Consider the following 21,221-nt stretch of genomic DNA (forward strand, 5'->3'; position numbering starts at 1 on the left):
TGGATTGACCAACCATTCATCAGTCTTCCTTAACGGCTTGCAAACGCCCCAGAGACAGATTTGATCCCAGGACTCTTGGCTCTGTGTTGTCTGTGTTGTGGCAGCCAGTGAATCGAAATTTAATAATTTACAATATAATATATCTCAATGTACGCTGTGTGTAACTGAATGTATTTTGTTTTGATTTAACCAATTACAGAGTGAGATTCGTTCAATGTAAATGTTTGATAAATCACTTGAAATTAAAATGACAGGTTTGCCTTTAAAATCACGCCAAGCTAGTCACAGAGTCACAGTTGAATCCGAGTTGGAAGACTACTCTTCACAATACTTTATCCCGCTGACTTAAATACGTAAATGATATTCTTCTCTGCTTCTAATAAAGGATGTGGTAGAAGGCTTTCAAGAGTATAGATATATACCGTACTTTATTGATCCCGTGAGGGAAATTGAAGTGCAACAGCAGCTTTATACAGACAACACAGCCACAGTGTAACGAATGATACAATAATAATAATAATAGTACAATACATACAATACAATCAGTACAGTGAGGGGAGCACTAAAAGAGTTACTCACAGTCCGGACACACAAAGAACAAACTAGAACAGAATAGTACGCAGAAAAATCGTATCACACATACGAATATAAATATAGATGTAAATATAGATATGGATATAAATGTATTGCACGGGTCCCTGGCATATATTGCACAAAAAACGGTTGTAAACGGGAAAAGAAAGAGAACAGATGTAGCAGTAGATGTGTAGATGCGTTCAGTCCAGAAACAGGTCACTGTCAATGTTGCCTCTGCCCAGACGCAAGGTGGATGCGTTGTACAGTCTTATGGCAGAAGGCAAGAATGACCTCCTGTAGCGCTCCCTGTCGCACCGTGGATGAATCAGTCTATTGCTGAACGTGCTCTTCATTTCTACAAGCCTGTCATGGGGATGGGAGATATTGTATCACAACGGTTAACTGAATGTGTAAACGTCAAGTGCATTGACTCCACTGTATCTAACGTATTATTTTACAAGATGATGAGATGTCTGTATGTATGTAACTTGTATAGAACATGCACATACTTACTGTAGATAGATATACTTATATATACGCATTTATTTCCCGTCAGAAATGACGTAAAGCGCATAGCATTACATTAAAATCATTTAGATGTGAAAAAGCGAAAAATAGTCTGGAGTAGTTTTGTAGTATTTTTTTCAACATTGTAAAGGCTGTCTAGACACAGATGTAGTTGTTTGTCGTATGCTTTGTTTCGTCATTACATACTTTGTGCAAGGCTGAACGTTTCTGATTGAATTGATGCTGAAGTAATTAAATGCTGACTACCCTGAAGGAGGGTATTTTTTAATCGTAAAGTGTTTTATTGTGCTTTAAAAGATAGAAATGAAGTAGTGTCCTGTTGCTCAGAATATGTTTAAGAATTTTAGAACGACATAAACTAACCTTTAAGTGGTACTGCATTTAAAGCACATTGTAAAGCATTTTAAAAATGGCTTATAATCAAGTGCCGATGCCACTAGCTTCGTGAATTACAGCGACAAAAAATAATTCGTGTCTTATCGTTTTACGTTCACCCAAAACATTTTTTTTTTGCAAAACTTAGTATATTTATTGCGTAGGTACTTTTTGAAATTAGTTGATTGTACACCAAGCTGTATGTATGGTTTTGACCAGACTTGTTTCGTGCTAAAGCCTGATAAGGCAGTTGACACAGATACTTGATGTCTATGAAAACATTGGACTGTCTTTACATGCTGATGACGTATACCACATATTTAAAACATGTATGTTTTATGAGCCGGTTTACCGTGAGAATATAAATGTCCAAGGTGTCCTGTAACTTTCTTTGAACTCTGTGCTTAATCACACGGTGTCGCTGTTGACCATCAAAAGTGAAATATGGAAATCAGCTTTTTCCTGGGCTCCTCCTTGCTTGTAAGAGAACTCGCGGAGAGAGCAGGCTTTGTTACAGTACATTGAGTGTATGCGGCACAGAAGACTGCTTTTCAGCGCTTTGGTTTTGTTCTTTTTATGTAATTTACTTACTGTTGTTAAATATATCTATTGCTAGATGTCATTGGATTATATAAATGAATACGTTACCTCGCAACAATGAATTCATGGCACCTAAGAAAACCTTTGTGGATACATTTTCAGCTGCTGATCTGCTGTTGGGATTTGGTTTGTGGACAAATATCTTATTCCATTTCGGAGGAGGTAAAACAAGGGACCTTTGTTGGGAATATAGCAAAGGATTTGAATCTTAATATAGAAGACCTGGAGTCACGAATGTTTCATATTGTTTCCGGATCCAAGAAAAAATATTTTGAGGTAAATCTGAAAACTGGTATTCTCTACGTAAATGATAGGATCGACAGAGAGGAGCTCTGCTCTAATACTATAACATGCTCTATGAATCTAGAGGCTGTAGTTAACCTACCGATGAATCTTTATCGAGTTGAAGTGAATATACTAGACATTAATGATAATTCACCTGAATTTCCCACAAAATCATTTAATTTAAGTATAGCAGAGTCCTCTTTTGCAGGACTCAAATTTCCTTTGCCGAGTGCTAATGATGCGGATATTGGCAGCAACTCTGTAAAAACATACAAGCTCAGTCCAAATGAACACTTTTCCCTTGAAGTACAGGGCCTTATGGAGCAGAGCGTGTCGTCTGAGCTAGTGCTGCAGAAAGCTTTAGACCGAGAGAAACAGCCTGTTATAAACCTCATACTGACTGCTTTTGATGGAGGGAAACCACCTCTATCAGGAACCCTGCAGATAACTGTGACCGTCTTAGACAATAACGACAACAGCCCTGTCTTCAGTAGCGCTTTTTATAAAATCCGTGTACTTGAAAATGTACCAAAGGGGACTTCATTAATAACACTCAATGCAACGGATTTAGATGAAGGTTTAAACAGTGAAATCGTGTATTCCTTTATATACCATGGTTATGGACATGTACTAGATGTTTTTGACATAAATCCCAGTTCGGGTGAAGTAACAGTCAAGGGGAATATCGATTATGAAGAAAACAGTGCTTTTGAAATTAGAGTCCAGGCACAAGACAGAGGCCAATTGCCTTTCGCCACGCATTGCAAGCTGCTGGTTGAAGTCGTGGATGTGAATGACAATGCCCCAGAAATAGCGATAACATCACTTTCAGGTACTGTCAAAGAAGACGCTGCTGTAGGCACCACAGTCGCGCTTATCACAGTATTGGATAAAGATGGTGGCAAAAACGGTAATGTTCATTGTCAAATCCTTGGCGACGTTCCTTTTAAACTGCAATCATCCTATAAGAATTATTATTCTTTAGTGGTTGCTGGAAAGCTGGACCGAGAGACCATTGCTTTGTATAATGTTACAATTATAGCTAGAGACGATGGGACGCCGTCTCTGTCCAGCAGCAGCGTTGTTGCTGTACACGTTGCTGATGTAAACGACAACCCCCCTGTCTTTCTAGCGCCTGTTCTTGAAGTGTACGTGAAGGAAAACAGTCCACCAGGAGCTGTTATATACACCGTGTCCGCGTTTGACCCGGACTTAAACGAAAACGCACAACTGACTTATGCAATGTTGGAGAGTCCTAGCAAGGGAGTCCCCGTTTCCACTGTATTCAACGTGAACTCCGTGAGCGGCGATATCTACAGCATGCAGAGTTTCGATCACGAGAACGTAAAATCATTTCAATTCCAAGTTCAAGCCATTGACTCTGGTGTCCCTCCACTAAGCAGCAATGTGACCGTGAACGTCTACATTCTTGATGAAAACGACAACAGTCCTGGGGTTCTCCCTCCTTATTCTGATCACGGCCCCGTTAATACCGAGAACATTCCGCTCTCTGCTGAAGCCGGTTATTTTGTGGCCAAGATCCGGGCTGTAGACGCCGACTCTGGGTACAATGCGCTACTTTCTTATCACATCGTTGAACCGAAAAGGACAGATCTCTTCAGAATCGGTACCAGTACAGGGGAAATAAAAACAAGGCGGCGTTTGAATGAAAATGACATAAAAACACATTCAATATTGATTTTGATATCAGATCATGGAGAACCTTCCCTCTCTGCCACCGTTTCCCTTGACGTATTAGTACTTGAGAACACGTCTGACATGCAGTCAGAATTGCGACATTTACCTAAGAACGAGGACAGCTTTTCTGATTTAAATATGTATTTGCTCATCGCCACTGTTTTAGTATCTGTTATATTTTTACTAGCTCTCCTTAGTTTAATAGTGCTAAAATGCCACAGAACAGACAAAACTTTCGACGGATACAGCCCTCCAATGATCACTGCGCACCCTGACGGCAGCTGGTCGTACTCTAAAGCAACACAGCAATATGACGTGTGTTTCAGTTCAGACACACTGAAGAGTGACGTCGTGGTTTTTAACGCACCGTTTGGGCCTCCAGATGGAGAGCTTATTAGTATTAATGAAACTGACACCTGCAAAAGAAGTCGAGAACGGTTTCAAAACAATGAGGTAAGACACAATTAAATGCGGTTTAGAAATATTCCAAAACGAAATGAACATTTTTAGAACTTGGAAATGAAAAAAAACCCAGTACTGTTCTCTATTTATTTCTTAATTCCTACAAAACGTGAACAAAGTTTGTCATCCTTTCCATTAAAACAGGCTGTTAAATGATTGTTCTTGATGGATGATAATGGAAGACAGGAGCGTGAAATCCTATATAAAGCTGAAAGCTGAGGTGAATTATTTTGAGGACATAAAATCACAATGACTATAATTGCTTTAAATTCAAGAATTTAAAATTATGCTTGTGTAAATACATGCTTACTTTTCTGTAGTAGAGTAGATTTCTGTACCCACCTTAAGTAATACATTTTCTTTCATTCCTTCGATTTTGTTCTCTTTCATAAAAAACAAATGCGCATACGTTGCATGTACATTGTACATTTTACACTGAACATTGTTATTGCAACTATTTGGGAGCGGTTTGCAAAGTATACATACAGCAATCTGGCCTAGGAGAGAAGTAAACACTTCAGAGTGTCCATACTGCCACAGTCTTAAAGACCGTGTAAGAGAGACTCTGATACTGTATATATAATGTACAATATTTAATATTCTGAACTAAATGTTCAGAAAACTACATTTACACACAGAAAATACTTTTTTCTGACTTTGTACTGATCACTTGGTGTCGCTCTTGGCCAGCAAAGTGAAAACCTGTCTCAGTTTTTCTGGGCTCCTCCTAGTTTGTAAAAGGACGTGCATAGAGACAAAGCTTTGCTACAGTAAGACGCGGAATTAATGTGTACCACAGACAGGCTGTTTTTCTAATCTCTGATTTCTTTTGCCTTTCATATTACGGTATTTTAGGATGGTATATTTTCCGTTTTTTACGTGTCTGGATTTTATGTGTCGGTGAACTGTGTAACAATGAATTTGTCTGACCAAACAGAATATTTGTGGATACAATTTCTGCTGCTGTTGTGCTGTCGGAGTCTGGTTTCGGAACAATTATCATATTCCATTTCAGAGGAGGTAAAACAGGGGACATTTGTTGGGAACCTAGCAAAGGATTTGAATCTCAATGTCAACGATCTGGAGTCGCGTAAGTTACACATTGTTTCAGGATCAAATAAGAAATATTTTGAGGTGGATCGAAAAACTGGCTTTCTCTACGTGAATGATAGAATCGACAGAGAAGAGCTCTGCCCTAATGTTATGACGTGTTCTTTTAATTTAGAGGTAATTGTTAACATGCCCTTGAATCTTTTTCGCATTGCAGTGAATGTTATAGATATAAACGACAATTCACCGCTGTTTCCTGTAAAATCGCAACATTTAAACATTACGGAATCTGCATTTCCCGGAGTGCGATTTCCACTGCGCAGCGCTATTGATCCAGATGTAGGGGGAAACTCCGTGAAAACATACAAGCTCAGTGCAAATGAGTACTTCTCCCTGGATGTACAAAGCGGTGCCGAGCAGAGGGTGTCTGCTGAGTTAGTGCTGCAAAAACCTTTAGACAGAGAGAAGCAGTCTGTGATCATGCTCACACTGACTGCTGTGGACGGAGGAAAACCACCCAGATCTGGGACCTTAGAAATCGTTGTAAACGTGTTGGATATCAATGACAACACTCCTGTGTTCAGCAGTGCCCTGTACAAAGTGAAAATTTTTGAAAATGCGCCATATGAGACATCGGTAATTACCTTAAATGCAACGGACTTGGATAACGGTTTAAATGGAGAAATAGTGTACACTTTTATTACCCACGAAAACAAAAACATACTGGATGCTTTCGCTATTAACCCCAACACTGGTGAAATAACGATCAAGGGGAATCTGGATTATGAAGAAAACAGTGCTTATGAAATTAGAGCTCAGGCTCAAGATAAAGGCCATTCGCCTTTGGCGACTCATTGTAAGGTGCTGGTTGAAATTATAGACATTAACGACAACGCTCCAGAAATAACTGTGACATCTCTTCTGGGCACAGTCAGAGAAGATGCTAATGTTGGCACAGTTATAGCCCTTATTACTGTTTTAGATAAAGATGCAGGCGAAAATGGAATTGTACATTGTAAAATATCTGTCTCTCTACCTTTTGTACTTCAGTCGTCCTATAAAAACTATTATTCTCTGGTAGTTGGCGGACCGTTGGACAGAGAGAGTACTTCTCAATACAATGTCACAATCACAGCAACAGATGCAGGAACCCCAGCGCTCACCAGCACCACCGTTCTTACTGTATTTGTTTCAGATGTGAACGATAATGCGCCGCGCTTTTTAGAACCCGTGATTGAAGTGTACGTTAAAGAAAACAGTTCCCCTGGAGCTATTATATACACAATAACTGCTTTGGACCCAGACTTAAATGAGAATGCTCATGTAACTTACTCATTAATAGAGAGATCTTCCTTAGAGGTGCCAGTTTCAACGTTAATAAACGTGAACTCTGTTAGTGGTGATATATACAGTATGCAATCTCTTAATTATGAGGAAGTTAAGACTTTTCGGTTTCAAGTTCAGGCAACTGACTCAGGTGTCCCTTCACAAAGCAGTAACGCTACTGTCATCGTTTATGTCCTCGACGAAAATGACAACAGTCCTGGGATTCTCCCTCCCTATTCTGATCACGGCTCCGTTAATACCGAAAGCATTCCATTATCTGCTGAAGCGGGCTATTTTGTGGCCAAGATAAGGGCTGTAGACGCCGACTCTGGATATAACGCTTTGCTTTCTTTTCATATCATTGAACCCAAAATGAACGATCTGTTTAGAGTCAGTACCAGTAGCGGCGAAATAAGGACTAAACGACGTTTGACTGAAAATGACATGAAAACCCACCCACTGATAATTATGATCTCTGACAACGGAGAACCTCCTCTTTCTGCCACTGTGTCCCTTGATGTAGTAGCTGTCGACAGCACTTCTGCAATGCAATCGGAATACCGACATATACCCAAAAAGGAAGACCGCTTTTCCGATTTAAATCTTTATTTGTTGATTGCGATTATCTCTGTGACAGTTATATTTCTACTAAGTCTACTTAGTTTGATAGTAATAAAATGCCAAGGAGCAAAGGGCAGTTTCAACGGGTACAGCACCCCTGTGATTACCACACGCCCGGACGGCAGCTGGGCCTATTCTAAAACTACGGAACAGTATGACGTGTGTTTCAGCTCGGATACACTAAAGAGTGACGTTATGGTTTTCAACGCACCTTTTCCTCTTCCTGATGGGGATCTGATCAGTATTGGTGGGACTGACTCCATTAAACGGAATCGAGAAATGCTTAACAGTGAGGTAAGCATGGGGCACCCATATGACTTCTCTGATTCTGTGCATTAGATTGTGTAAGTCTATGAATTTTGTTTCATGAGAGCCTTTCTTCTGTTCTTATCTGAAAAAAAGAAGGAGCATATAGGGAAATAAAGCTGAATAAAGTGAGGGAAAGAGCAAAATATATATTCATGTTTGAAGTGGATATGTGGAAGTCCTCAGTGGTATTGAAGGCTGAGCCATTGGAAAGAGACATGGTGATCTATACCTTATCACAAGTACATTATTGCTGTAGTCTCGTCCCTGCGTGCTAATCTTTATTCTGCTTCTACATCTATAATTTAGTTTTCGTACACTCAGTTTTGCTTACTTTTGTTGCTCATGTACAATTCTGTGAAAACTACTATACTTGTGGACCCATATGTGATCTGCAGCAAGACATTCTAACTTTAATGGTTAGTTTATTTTTTAAGAGAAGACATTGCTACAGTGGGTTTTTGAAAATTGTTCTATTAACCTCCCAGTAGGACACAGTGTAATTGTTTTTGACCCATTTTGTTTACTGAAGGAATATATTGTCGTATATAGTGTGTAGATGTCTCATTATTTTGGAATATTAGAGGTGGTTTATAACTGTTGCTGCTACCCTTGGAATTACCAAAAAATAGCCTAATGTTTTTTGGGAAGAAAGTCAAAATCAGATCTGTTCATTTGGAGTACCAGTACTAGGAAAATAAAAACAAAATGTTGAGTGAACAAGACTTTAAAACATGCTCACAGATCATTTTGATTCCTGAAAGTCGAACATCACCATGTTTTTAGCTACACCTTGATGTGGTCATTTTCCAAATCAGAATTTCAGTGAGAATTCCAAGTTACTAAGAAAGGGAGACAATTTTTAAGATTTAAATCTGTATTTGCTCATCACCTTATCTCAGTGACAGTTGTATTTTATTTATGAGGTTTCTTATTTTACTAGTCATAAGGTATTGCTGTGAGGATTGTTGTTTGAGTATGTACAGCCATCTATATACCCAGTTGAGAACTGGTCTATCTCTCAGTCTGCTCAGTAGTTTGAAACGTGTTTTAGTTCAGAGTCCTCGAAGTGTGAAATTTAACTGTTACCTACTTCTAATGGGGGAACTTTTTAACGTTAATGGAACTAATACCTGTAAACAAAATGGTGAAGCATTTTGTAATATCTGTAGAGACAGACAGAAGTAGCATTAATCATTCAGTGTTTGTAAAGTAAAATTACAATGTTGATATTTAACTATTCTATAACTGTTTATAACTTTTTATTTCATTGCGGTAAATGGAAAAAAAATACAGCAAAACCAACAGAAATACAAAACATTGAAAGAAATTAATTTCACGAAAGAAAAACATGCAGGAAATCCACGCATAATTGTTATCCTCTTATTCCTTTTGTTCTAAATTGTCATTAAATGTTCATTATATTTGTAAATATATTGTTTAGAAGCATTAAAACATTGTGCATGTAGCATCCAAAAACACAGGATTGTTCATATCAATACTGTTCATCTCCTGGGATAAGCCATGAAATCTTGTATAGAACATAGATAGTACCTTTACAGCAAAAAAATGTTAAACTCTTTGGACCTTTTGTTTGGCATTCATTATCATGATAATCATTATAATAACAACAGCTTTGAATGATTTAAAAATGCAGGAGTAAGTGTTTAATTGTAGCATTTGATCAGTCAATTATGTTCCTTCATTAAAGGTGTGTCTTAATTATGTTATGTGCACAATGCAGCGCATTACTGTTGGTTTAAAAGAAGTTAAAGCATTAAGGTGTCAATGATTTTCTAAAGCTTTATTTTCTTGAGTTTTCTGGAGAGTAAACTATAGACGAGGAGGATCTGAAAGTTGTAGATGACAAATTCACATCATTTCAGCTGTTTTTTTCTAAATTATTTTGAAAGATTTAGTGAAAAATGCAAGTATGCATGCGGTTAATCTTTTCTTGAAAGACAGGTGTTTGAGTGAAATACTGTTGCGTTATAGCCGCAAAGGATCTGAAGGAAATGCTGTATTTTCCAAGGAAACTGTGGGCGGCTTTGTTTTATTTAATCACACGATGTCGCTGTTGACCACAGAAGTGAAAACTGAATTTATACTTCCTGGACTCCGCCTCGTTTGTTAAAGAACATACAGCTCAGAGGGGGCTTTGTTACAGCAATGTGCAGCAAAGATGACGGTTCTCTTATTCAGGATTTTTTAAAATAATGAGTGTGCTGTATCGTCATTTTCTACCTTTCGACCTAGCTGGATTGTTTAAATTGGCAAAGGAAAGTACAATAATGATTCTGTCTTACGAAAGAGATTTTTTGTGGATGTATTTGCTGGTGATGTTTTGTTGTTGCGATGTGGTTTCTGGACAAATATCTTATTCCATTTCGGAGGAGGTGAATCAGGGGACCTTTGTTGGAAATATAGCCAAGGATCTTAATCTGAATGTTCAGGAATTGGAGCCGCGTATGTTTCAACTCGTGTCCGGATCCAAGAAGAAATATTTCGAGGTAAATTTAAAGACTGGTATTCTCAATGTGAAAGACAGAATTGACAGAGAGGAGCTGTGTCCCAGTACTTTGACATGTTCTGTGAATTTAGAGGCTATTTTAGACATGCCCTTAACTATTTTTCGAGTTGAAGTGAATATTTTGGATATAAATGACAATTCACCATCATTTCCTGAGAAATCCCAGATTCTAAACATTACAGAGTCTGCTTTTCCTGGGATGCGATTTCCATTGACTAGCGCCTATGACAGAGATGTGGGCAGTAACTCCATAAAAACATATAAGCTCAGTCCAAATGAGCACTTTTCCCTGGATGTACAGAGCAGTGGTGAGCACAGGGTGTCTGCTGAATTGGTGTTGCAGAAAGCTTTAGACCGAGAGAAACAGCCCTTGATCAATATTTTGCTGACTGCCGTGGACGGAGGAAAACCACCCAGATCCGGGACCCTAGAGATCGTTATAAACGTGTTGGATATCAATGATAATACTCCAGTATTCAGCAATGTACTGTACAAAGTTCGGGTTTTTGAAAATGCGCCATACGCAACATCGGTAATAACTGTCAATGCTACGGATTTAGATAGTGGTTTAAACAGTGAAATTGCGTATTCATTTACAAATCGTGGAAATGAAAACATATGGGAAATATTTGCCATTAATCCTAGTACTGGTGAAATTACAGTTAAGGGGAATCTGGATTATGAGGAAACTAGTGCCTATGAAATTCGAGTTCAGGCTCAAGATAAAGGACATTCACCTTTGGCCACACATTGTAAGGTGCTGGTTGAAATCATAGACATTAATGATAACGCTCCAGAAATATCTGTGACGTCTCTTTGGAACACAGTCAAAGAAGATGCTAATGTAGGTACAGTAATAGCTCTGATTACTGTTTCGGATAAGGATGCGGGGCAGAATGGAATTGTACATTGTAAAATATCTGGCTCTCTTCCTTTTAAACTTCAGTCATCTTATAAGAACTATTACTCATTAGTAGTAGGCGGACCCCTTGACCGAGAAAGCGTTTCTCAGTACAACGTCACTATCACTGCAGCGGATGATGGAACCCCGCCACTTTCCAGCATCAATGTTGTTGTTGTGCACGTTTCTGATGTAAACGACAACGCGCCACGCTTTTCGAAGCCATTTGTGGACGTGTATTTAAAAGAAAACAGTCCCATAGGAGCTGTTATATGTAGTATATCTGCATCTGATCCAGATTTAAGCGAGAACGCATTGATAACTTACAATTTATTAGAAAGTTCTTCTGTGGGAGTGCCAGTCTCCACTGTTGTAAGTGTGAACTCTGTTAGTGGTGATATTTACACCATGCGGTCGTTTGATTATGAGCAAGTGAAAACGTTCCAATTCCAAGTTCAAGCCACTGACTCTGGTGTCCCTCCACTAAGCAGCAACGTGACCGTGAACTTTTACATCCTTGACGAAAACGACAACAGTCCTGGGATTCTCCCTCCTTATTCTGATCACGGCTCCGTTAATACCGAGAACATTCCGTTTTCTGCTGAACCGGGTTATTTCGTGGCCAAGATAAGGGCTGTAGACGCCGACTCTGGGTACAATGCGCTACTTTCATATCACATTGTTGAACCGAAAAGGACGGATCTCTTCAGAATCAGTACCAGTACTGGGGAAATAAAAACAAAAAGACGCTTGACTGAAAATGACATGAAAACGCACCCGCTGGTAATTTTGATATCTGACAACGGAGAACCTTCTCTTTCTGCTACTGTGTCCATTGACGTCGTGGTCGTTGAAAGTAACTCTCAGATGCACTCTGATTTTCGACATTTACCTAAGAAGGAGGAGGGATTTTCGGATTTAAATATGTATTTGCTCATTGCAATTGTCTCAATATCTGTGATTTTTCTATTCAGTCTCCTTGGATTAATAGTCATAAAATGCCACAGAACAAACAACACTTTCGACGGATACAGCCCCCCAATGATCACCACGCACCCTGACGGCAGCTGGTCGTACTCTAAAGCAACACAGCAGTATGACGTGTGTTTCAGTTCAGACACACTGAAGAGTGACGTCGTAGTTTTTAACGCACCTTTTGGACCTCCCGACGGGGAACTTATTAGTTTAAATGGAACTGACTCCATTAAACGGAATCCGGACAAGATTCATGGCACAGCGGTAAGGGCAATATTCAAATAAGACGAGTTCTTGTAATAAGGCAATGTTGAACCTTTTACTCCGTTGGGTGTAAGGATTTCTTCGATGGACTCGGCATACAGTAGTTACAAAAAAAAAAAGGAAGGAACGAAGACAGCGTGTAGCAATAGTTAGTCATAAACGTATTCTTATCATCATCAATATAAAAGACATGGTACCGCTTGTGAAATTCGTGTTTGAAAATGTATTAAATCAATCTGTAGCATTATAAGCGAATAAAAATGAAAGCAATTAACACAGGATCTTGTGCAGAGGCCCAGCTAGAAACCAGACTTATCTAAGAAGGTACTGTGAAAATCTTAATCTGTATCTTTCATATCTCAGATATAATTATTACGTTGCAACACTAATTAAATTACACCTTATGTTTAGACATATTGTTTGAAATTATCTAGAACATTTTAAAACGAGCTAAACACCGAGAACTCGGAACGTTTCTTGATTGGAGTGACATACAATATTTAAGAGTAATGAGTTATAGAACGAATGTAAGGTATGTGACACGCAACCTCTGTCCCGCATTATACAGGAAAACATTTTAGTGTGTTTTCAAAGCGGAACTTTACAACGAGGTTTGTAATGGTTCTTGAGGTCTTCGTTTTCAATTGGTTTATTTTTCTCCTTCACGCCATTAACGTTAACAGAGGAAGAGATTCCTGAGACAAGGCCTACACGTAAAAATGACGAAAGAAATTTGTAAATTACACACTTTTTATCTAATAAATGCATTCAAAGATGGAAAAAGATATCCAATATAGTGTTTAATTTTGTAAAGTCTTTAAGTTTGTAAAGTCTTTTCTATACATCCTTACAAATACATTTTATTCTTAAATATTGTGCATTATAGTTTACATCTGTGGAAAAATCATTTTGATCTTTTTTTTATCTTTTTGAAGTGATGTGCCTATACATTCGCGGGTCAAAGGTGTAACTACTTTATTCTTTTCTAAATGTATTAGGTATTAGGATGATTGGAATACTGTAGTTGTGGATAGACTTGGTTGCAGTTTCTTTAGATTTAAAATTACATTTTAAATTATTTTTAATATAGCGCTTGGCTCAGTGGGGATGAGGTCCATTTGAATGGAGTTGTTTTCTAAATTTCCTGAAAAGAAAAATCACACGGTGTCGCTGTTGACTATCAAAGTAAAAAGGAAAATTGTTTTTTCTGGGCTCCACCTCATTTAAAATACTCACAGCCATGAAGAGGCTTTGTTACAGACAGATACAGAAAGGCTCTGCTGCTCCGAGGACTGTTCATTTTTTTGTAATCGATGGATGTTTTCTTTAAGTTCCAAATGCCCTGGATTGTATAATTAGATGAAGAATTACTCGACAATGAATTTACCGTCCAGAGAAAGGCCTTTGCGGATTCACGGTCTAATTTTGTTTTGCTGTTGGAATTTGGTTTCCGGACAAATATCATATTCCGTTTCCGAGGAAGTAGAACAGGGAGTCTCTGTCGGAAATATAGCTAAGGATTTGAATCTCAATGTTCATGAACTGGAGTCGCGAACGTTTCATATTGTTACGGGATTAAAGAAGAAGTATTTCGAGGTAAATTTAAAAACTGGTATTCTATATGTAAATGATAGAATCGACAGAGAGGAACTGTGTCCTGAAACTCCTACATGCTCCGTTAGCTTGGAAGCTATTATTAACATGCCTCTTAATCTCTATCGTGTTGAAGTAAATATTTTAGATGTTAATGATAACTCGCCATCTTTTCCCATGGCAGCACAACATTTAAATATTGCAGAGTCCGCGTTTCCAGGAGTAAGATTTCCCTTAGCTAGTGCATATGACGCAGATGTGGGTAGCAACTCTGTAAGTGCATATAAGCTTAGCCGAAACGAACACTTCACCTTGGATGTACAGAGCGGTGCTGAGCAGAGTGTGTCTGCAGAGTTAGTGCTGCAGAAAGCTTTAGACAGAGAGAAGGAGCCTGTGATACATCTCGTGCTGACTGCTGTGGATGGGGGAAAACCACCCAGATCAGGAACCCTGCAGATCATTGTAAACGTGATGGACATCAATGATAACACTCCGGTGTTTAGCAGCCCATTGTATAAAGTCAGTGTATTTGAAAATGTGCCACGTGGGGCATCGCTTATTAAGCTGAATGCAACAGATTTAGACGAAGGAGTAAATAGTGACATTGTCTACTCATTTATTATCCATGGTAATCAAAACATACTGGATATGTTTAGTATAAATTCTAGTACGGGGGAAATAACCCTTAGTGGCAATCTCGATTACGAAAAAAACAATGCTTTTGAAATTCGCGTTCAAGCTCAGGACAAAGGCCACACTCCGCTGGCAGCACATTGCAAAGTGATAATAGAAGTCAAGGATATTAATGACAACGCCCCAGAAATTACCGTTACTTCTCTTTCCAGCACTGTCAAGGAAGATGCACGAGTAGGTACGACAGTCGCTCTAATTACTGTGTCAGATAAAGACGGAGGTAAAAACGGGATCGTTCGCTGTCAAATTTCTACTCCAGTTCCCTTTGAACTAAAGCCATCATATAAGAACTACTACTCCTTAATAGTTGGCGGGGCGCTTGACCGAGAAAGCGTCGCTGAATACAACGTTACTATCACAGCTATGGATGAAGGCAGCCCGCCTCTCTCCAGCACCAGTGTTGTTGCTATACTTGTTTCTGATGTCAACGACAATGCTCCTCGCTTTCCAGGACCGGTGCTTGAAGTGTATGTAAAGGAAAATAATCCTATTGGAGATAAAATATATACAGTATCAGCGTTTGATGCCGATTTAAATGAAAATGCCCAAATAACCTATTCTTTATTGTACAGTTCTGCCAATGACGTTCCTGTTTCTACCGCCGTAAACCTGAACTCTGCAAGTGGCGATATATACAGCTTGCAGTCTTTTAATTATGAAGAAGTGAAAACATTCCAATTTCAAGTCCGGGCTATGGATTCAGGTTTCCCTCCAAAGAGCAGTAACGTAACTATACAGGTTTTTATCCTTGACGAAAACGACAACAGTCCTGGGATTCTCCCTCCCTATTCTGATCACGGCTCCGTTAATACCGAGAACATTCCGCTCTCTGCTGAAGCCGGTTATTTTGTGGCCAAGATCAGGGCTGTAGACGCCGACTCTGGATATAACGCTTTGCTTTCTTTTCATATAATTGAACCCAAAGTGAACGATCTTTTTAGAATCAGTTCCAGTACCGGAGAAATAAAAACTAAACGACGTCTGAGTGAAAATGACTTGAAATTACACTCTCTGGTCATTTTAATTTCTGACAACGGAAAGCCGTCTCTTTCATCCACTTTGTCTCTAGATGTAACGGTGGTTGAAAGCACTACAGAGATGCAATCAGAACACAGACAACTGCAGAAAAAGAAAGACCATGTCTCAGACTTAAATCTGTACTTGATTATTGCAATGGTCTCCGTGTCATTTATATTTGTACTGACTGTCTTAATTTTAATAGTTATAAAATGCCAAAGATTAAATGACGGTTTCAACGGATGCAGCGCCCCAGTGATCACCACTCATCCTGACGGCAGCTGGTCTTACTCTAAAACTACACAACAGTATGACGTGTGTTTCAGCTCAGACACACTGAAGAGTGACGTCGTGGTTCTTAACACGCCGTTTGGACCTCCAGATGGGGAACTAATTAGTATTAACGGGAATGATACTTTTAAACGGAATCAATCGACGTCACAAAATACGGAGGTAAGCCAGCAGGTTATTTAAACTAACCTCTAAGGTACGATTGTCCCTCAGATAAGAACGTAGTAGTAGTTTTAATTTCTCTGACTTGTTTAAACGCAGATACACGTCCCCGCAAAATAGTGATGTAAACAGCTGGTGTATGTTATCTAATCTTTAAAACTGAAGGTGTTCTTTAGGTAATTATGTTTTTTTCGTGTTCGTATTTAATTTAGTTATATTTCAGGATCAAAATGTAAGATGCATTTAAGTCGTTTTCATTCTGATTGAAACACTAAAACATCTGGAAATGTTTCGACAATGCAAGTGTATAATGCATTTTTAAAACTGCAAAACATTTAGCTGTAGATGCGGTTGAGCAGTCCAGGTTTCATCTCTTATCATCTCTTAAGTATTATCATCATTATTGCTGTTCACATCAGGGCAACAATAGTATCCTATTAGAGTAGAGTCCTATTAAGGGAAATCGAGGTCATGCTACAAGGTGTCCATCATTTCACATTCTTAATGTTTATAAAGTTCAATGTGTCTTGTTAAAGCAGATTTAAGGTATTATATCTCGAATGCATCTATTTGCTGTCTGTATCAAGATTATTTTTTTGTGGAAGTAGTCGTGAAATTGCACTATAAGGAGTGGGTGTACTATAATTGAATTTTCGTAGAAGAAAAAGAAAAAAAGTTGTGCTTGAGCTAAGTTGTGAAAAAGAGTTATGTAAACTCAAAGTGAGTTCTTGTTGGTATTTGTAATTTGATTCTCATCTGATACTGCATTTAAAATGTTCTACTTTTTATTTCATTCAAAAGTTGGGGTGTAAATATTATTTCTCAGGTGAACATAGAAAAAAACAAAACGTTAAATTGTGAAGGTTTTGAAAAATCTGTCTTGTACGTTCAAATTAAGAAGGAGAATGCAGTAGGGTATATATTCTGAGCACTTTGATATGGTGAAAGAGGGACACAGGAACGAGTTCACCTCGTCAAATTGTTTTTCTTTCACACAGTTAACTTTGTTTTGAAAATTAGTTTAACAACTGACAAAGGGGGGTTTGAACCTTCTATTTTGGTTTTAATACTTGCTTTGCCGCTACATTAAAACGCAAGGTGTCGCTGTTCACCATAAAAGTAAGACAGAAATACAACTATTCTGGGCTCCTCCTCGTGCTGGAAAGAAAAAAAAAAGACGCGCATAGTAATCACTTAAGCCTTTGTCAGTGTAAGACGCAGAATGACTGTGTTTCAGAGATGACTGCGGGTTTCTAGGGTTTGTTTTTCGTTTATTCAAGAATATAGAGGACTGTCTCTCATATGTGTATACAGCCTACAGACTTCCACAGCGATGAGTCGGCGAAACCAAAGAAGAGAAGCTTTATGGATTCCATTTGTGTTGTTTTGCTTTATGGACATTGCTTCCGCACAAATGATCTACTCCGTTTCAGAGGAGGAAAAACAGGGGGCCTTTGTTGGGAATATAGCTAAAGATCTAAATCTAAATGTCCGAGATTTGGAATCACGCTCGTTTCACATTGTCTCCGGATCCAGCAAGAAATATTTTGAGGTAAATCTAAAAACTGGCATTCTTTACGTGAACGAAAAGATAGATAGAGAGGAGCTGTGTGCAAGCAGTGCGTCCTGCTCTGTAAACATAGAAGCTATTGTTAATATGCCTTTGAATCTTTATCGTGTCACTGTAAATATATTAGACATAAATGATAATTCGCCGTCGTTTCCTGCAAAATCGCACTGTGTAAATATTTCCGAATATACATTTCCAGGAGACAGATTCCCACTGCCTAGAGCTCAGGATCCAGATGTGGGAAGTAACTCGGTAAAAACATATAAACTCAGTCCCAATGATCATTTCTCCTTGGATGTACAAAGCGGTAGTGAGCAGAGCGTGTCTGCTGAGTTAGTGCTGCAGAAAGCTTTAGACCGAGAGAAGCAGCCTGTGCTTCATCTTGTGCTGACTGCTGTGGACGGGGGGAAACCACCCTTGTCAGGTACTTTAGAGATCATTGTGCACGTGTTAGATGTCAATGATAACTCGCCCGTATTCAGCAAACAACTGCATAAAGCTCGCGTGTTAGAGAATGCACCATTCGGAACATCAGTAATAACCCTAAATGCTACAGATTTAGATGAAGGAATAAACGGAGACATAGTTTACTCATTTATTCGCCATGGAAATGAAAAGGCTTTGGACATTTTCGCTATTAATCCTGATACTGGCGAAATTACAGTCAAAGGGAACCTGGATTACGAGGAAAATAACGCGTTTGAGATTCATGCCCAGGCAAAGGACAAAGGCCCTACGTCTCGGTCTACTCACACTAAAGTCTTAATTGAAGTTATCGATATTAATGACAATGCTCCCGAAATATCTGTAACATCACTTCTTAGCACTGTGAAAGAAGATGCTGAAATAGGGACAGTGATTGCCTTACTTAATGTGGTTGATAAAGATGGTGGTAAGAATGGGAACGTACATTGTCGTATCGATGGCCTAGTTCCTTTTAAATTACAGTCATCCTATAAGAATTATTACTCCTTAGTTGTTGGCGGAGAGCTGGACCGAGAGAGTATTTCTCAGTACAATGTCACCATCACAGCCACAGACGAAGGAACCCCGCCTCTCTCAGGCACTTGCATCATAACTGTGCACATTTCAGATGTGAACGATAATGCACCGAGCTTTCCGGAGCCTACGATTGAAGTGTACGTAAAGGAGAACAGTCCAGTAGGTGAAGTTATGTACACCTTGTCCGCTTTTGATCCGGATTTAAACGAAAATGCTCAGGTGACTTATAGCTTATTGACAGGTTCACCCAAGACTGTGCCCGTTTCTTCCGTTGTTAACTTGAACTCTGCCAGCGGAGATATCTACAGCATGCAGTCTTTTGATTACGAGGAATTGAAAAAGTTCCAGTTTCAAGTTCAAGCCACTGATTCCGGAGTCCCTCCACGAAGTAGTAATGTAACTGTAATAATTTTTGTCCTTGATGAAAATGACAACAGTCCTGGGATTCTCCCTCCTTATTCTCATCACGGCTCCGTTAGTACCGAGAACATTCCGTTTTCTGCTGAAGCCGGTTATTTCGTGGCCAAGATCAGGGCTGTAGACGCCGACTCTGGTTACAATGCGCTACTTTCTTATCACATCGTTGAACCGAAAAGGACCGATCTCTTCACAATCAGCACCAACACTGGAGAAATAAGAACTAAACGACGTTTGAATGAAAACGACTTGAAAACACATCCTTTGGCCATTTTGATTTCTGACCATGGACAGCCGTCCTTGTCGGCTACTGTGTCCCTTGATGTCATTCCTGTAGAAAATGGTGCTGAAATGCAAAGGGAATTCAAACAAATGTCTACAAAGGAGAACAGTTTTTCAGATTTGAATTTGTACTTACTCATAGCGATTGTTTCCGTGTCAGTTATATTCTTACTGACTCTCCTCAGTTTGATCATCATTAAATGCCACAGGAGAAATGACCGCTTCAGCAAGTTCAGTCGTCCCGTGATCACCGCGCACCCCGACGGCAGCTGGTCTTACTCTAAAACTACACAGCAGTATGACGTGTGTTTTAGCTCAGACACACTGAAGAGTGACATTGTGGTTTTAAACGCACCAATTCCCCCTTGCGATGGGGAACTTATTAGCATTAACGGGGCGGATTCTATTAAACGGAACAAATCGATGTTGCAAAATATGGAGGTAAGATTACAGCGCATTTAATATAAAATTAAATGGAAATGCTATCCGGAAGTCTGTTTTTTTCCCGTTTATCATTATCTGAATGAGATTAAGTTTATTGTGGTTTTGCTATTTTATGCTGGATAGGAAAGTGAAGCTTGTAAGAGCGCCCGTTAGATTCCAAGAGCTATGCAAGCCCTTTTAATCCTTCAAATCGAAGCACAATTCTAAACTGAGATGACCAGATGTCTTGAAAGGGACAGTAGGAATGATATTTATTTTTGGTTTCTTTTTTTCTGCTTTCATTTTCATTGTTCCTGCAACTTGTGGTCCACGTGTTTCTGTGTTGTTCTTTCTTGTTCATTAGCTTTTAGTTACGGTTAAGTTTCCCTAGTTATGTAGGGAAGGGAGACTCTCAGATGTTTTGAACGTGTTTGTTGTTGTCTATGGGTGTGATACTGTTATTGTGGTTAATAATATATTTGCAAAAAATACCAATGCTGGATTACAGCTTTGTCCATCTATTAACGCAGATAAATGTATGAATTGTTTTATTAATTTTACTAGCTAAGTTAATTGAAAATGAATTGTCGTTTGTAATCAGAGTTATTTCTTCAGTAAGAAATTTGTTAAGTTATTTCTTTCTTAGAACTATGAAGTACCTTGTTTAACGGTACAACAGCAGTGTCCCAACCAGTTTCTGGACACAGCCCTAACCAAACTACTCCTACTACTAAGGAACAAGTAATTGGTCTATTCCATGCTGAAAAGAGAAGAAAGAAAACACAACGTTTTGGCCGTGGAGCCTTCTTCAGGTGTGGGAAGGAGGCACGCACCTCACACCTGAAGAAGGCTCCACGGCCGAAACGTTGTATTTTCTTTCTTCTCTTCTCAGCATGGAATAAACCTATTACTTGTTCCTTTGCGGCTGACGCAGCTACCCGCCTGAACTACTACTCCTACTGCTAGTTACTTCTACTAGTAGTAGTAACACCTACTAACCTATATTGCTGCTGCGTGAACGTACTTGTAATATTTAGTATTGCTAGAAAGTTAAAGATAAAGGCTGTAAAAGAAGTGATGAAAAATAACCCATTCGTTTCAAAAGCCTTTTAAACTGTAGTTGAATTTAGAGTGAGATGCATGGGGTAGATTCGTTTATTGTTTAGCGCTTGACTGGAGCAAAGACAGTATCAGTTTGTGTGTTAATTTCACACCACTCTTCTGAAAAACTCAGAAATTACAATACTTTCTCTATTAAGATCTGACTATGATAA

At 38.9% G+C, this 21,221-nt stretch overlaps 1 protein-coding gene across 20 annotated transcripts in view; it reads left to right on the forward strand.

Moving 5' to 3' along the window:
* LOC102683315 (protocadherin alpha-C2-like) overlaps positions 1 to 21,221 on the forward strand; it is a 166,407-nt gene that overhangs the window by 88,632 nt on the left and 56,554 nt on the right. The window contains exon 1 of one of the 20 annotated variants that reach the window (XM_015349735.2): positions 2,001 to 4,515. The exons of 15 other annotated variants lie outside the window; for them this stretch is intronic. In XM_015349735.2, the coding sequence (XP_015205221.2) occupies positions 2,137 to 4,515 (2,379 nt within the window). In that variant the 5' untranslated portion in view covers positions 2,001 to 2,136. Of the gene's footprint in view, positions 1 to 2,000; positions 4,516 to 5,279; positions 7,816 to 9,997; positions 12,498 to 13,729; positions 16,254 to 17,409; positions 19,966 to 21,221 lie in introns of those variants that run through there. 4 more of the 20 variants (XM_015349736.2, XM_015349727.2, XM_015349730.2 and 1 more) reach the window with 4 other exon arrangements.

This window comes from Lepisosteus oculatus, chromosome 11, assembly GCF_040954835.1.
Source record: "Lepisosteus oculatus isolate fLepOcu1 chromosome 11, fLepOcu1.hap2, whole genome shotgun sequence".
NCBI lineage: Eukaryota > Metazoa > Chordata > Actinopteri > Semionotiformes > Lepisosteidae > Lepisosteus > Lepisosteus oculatus.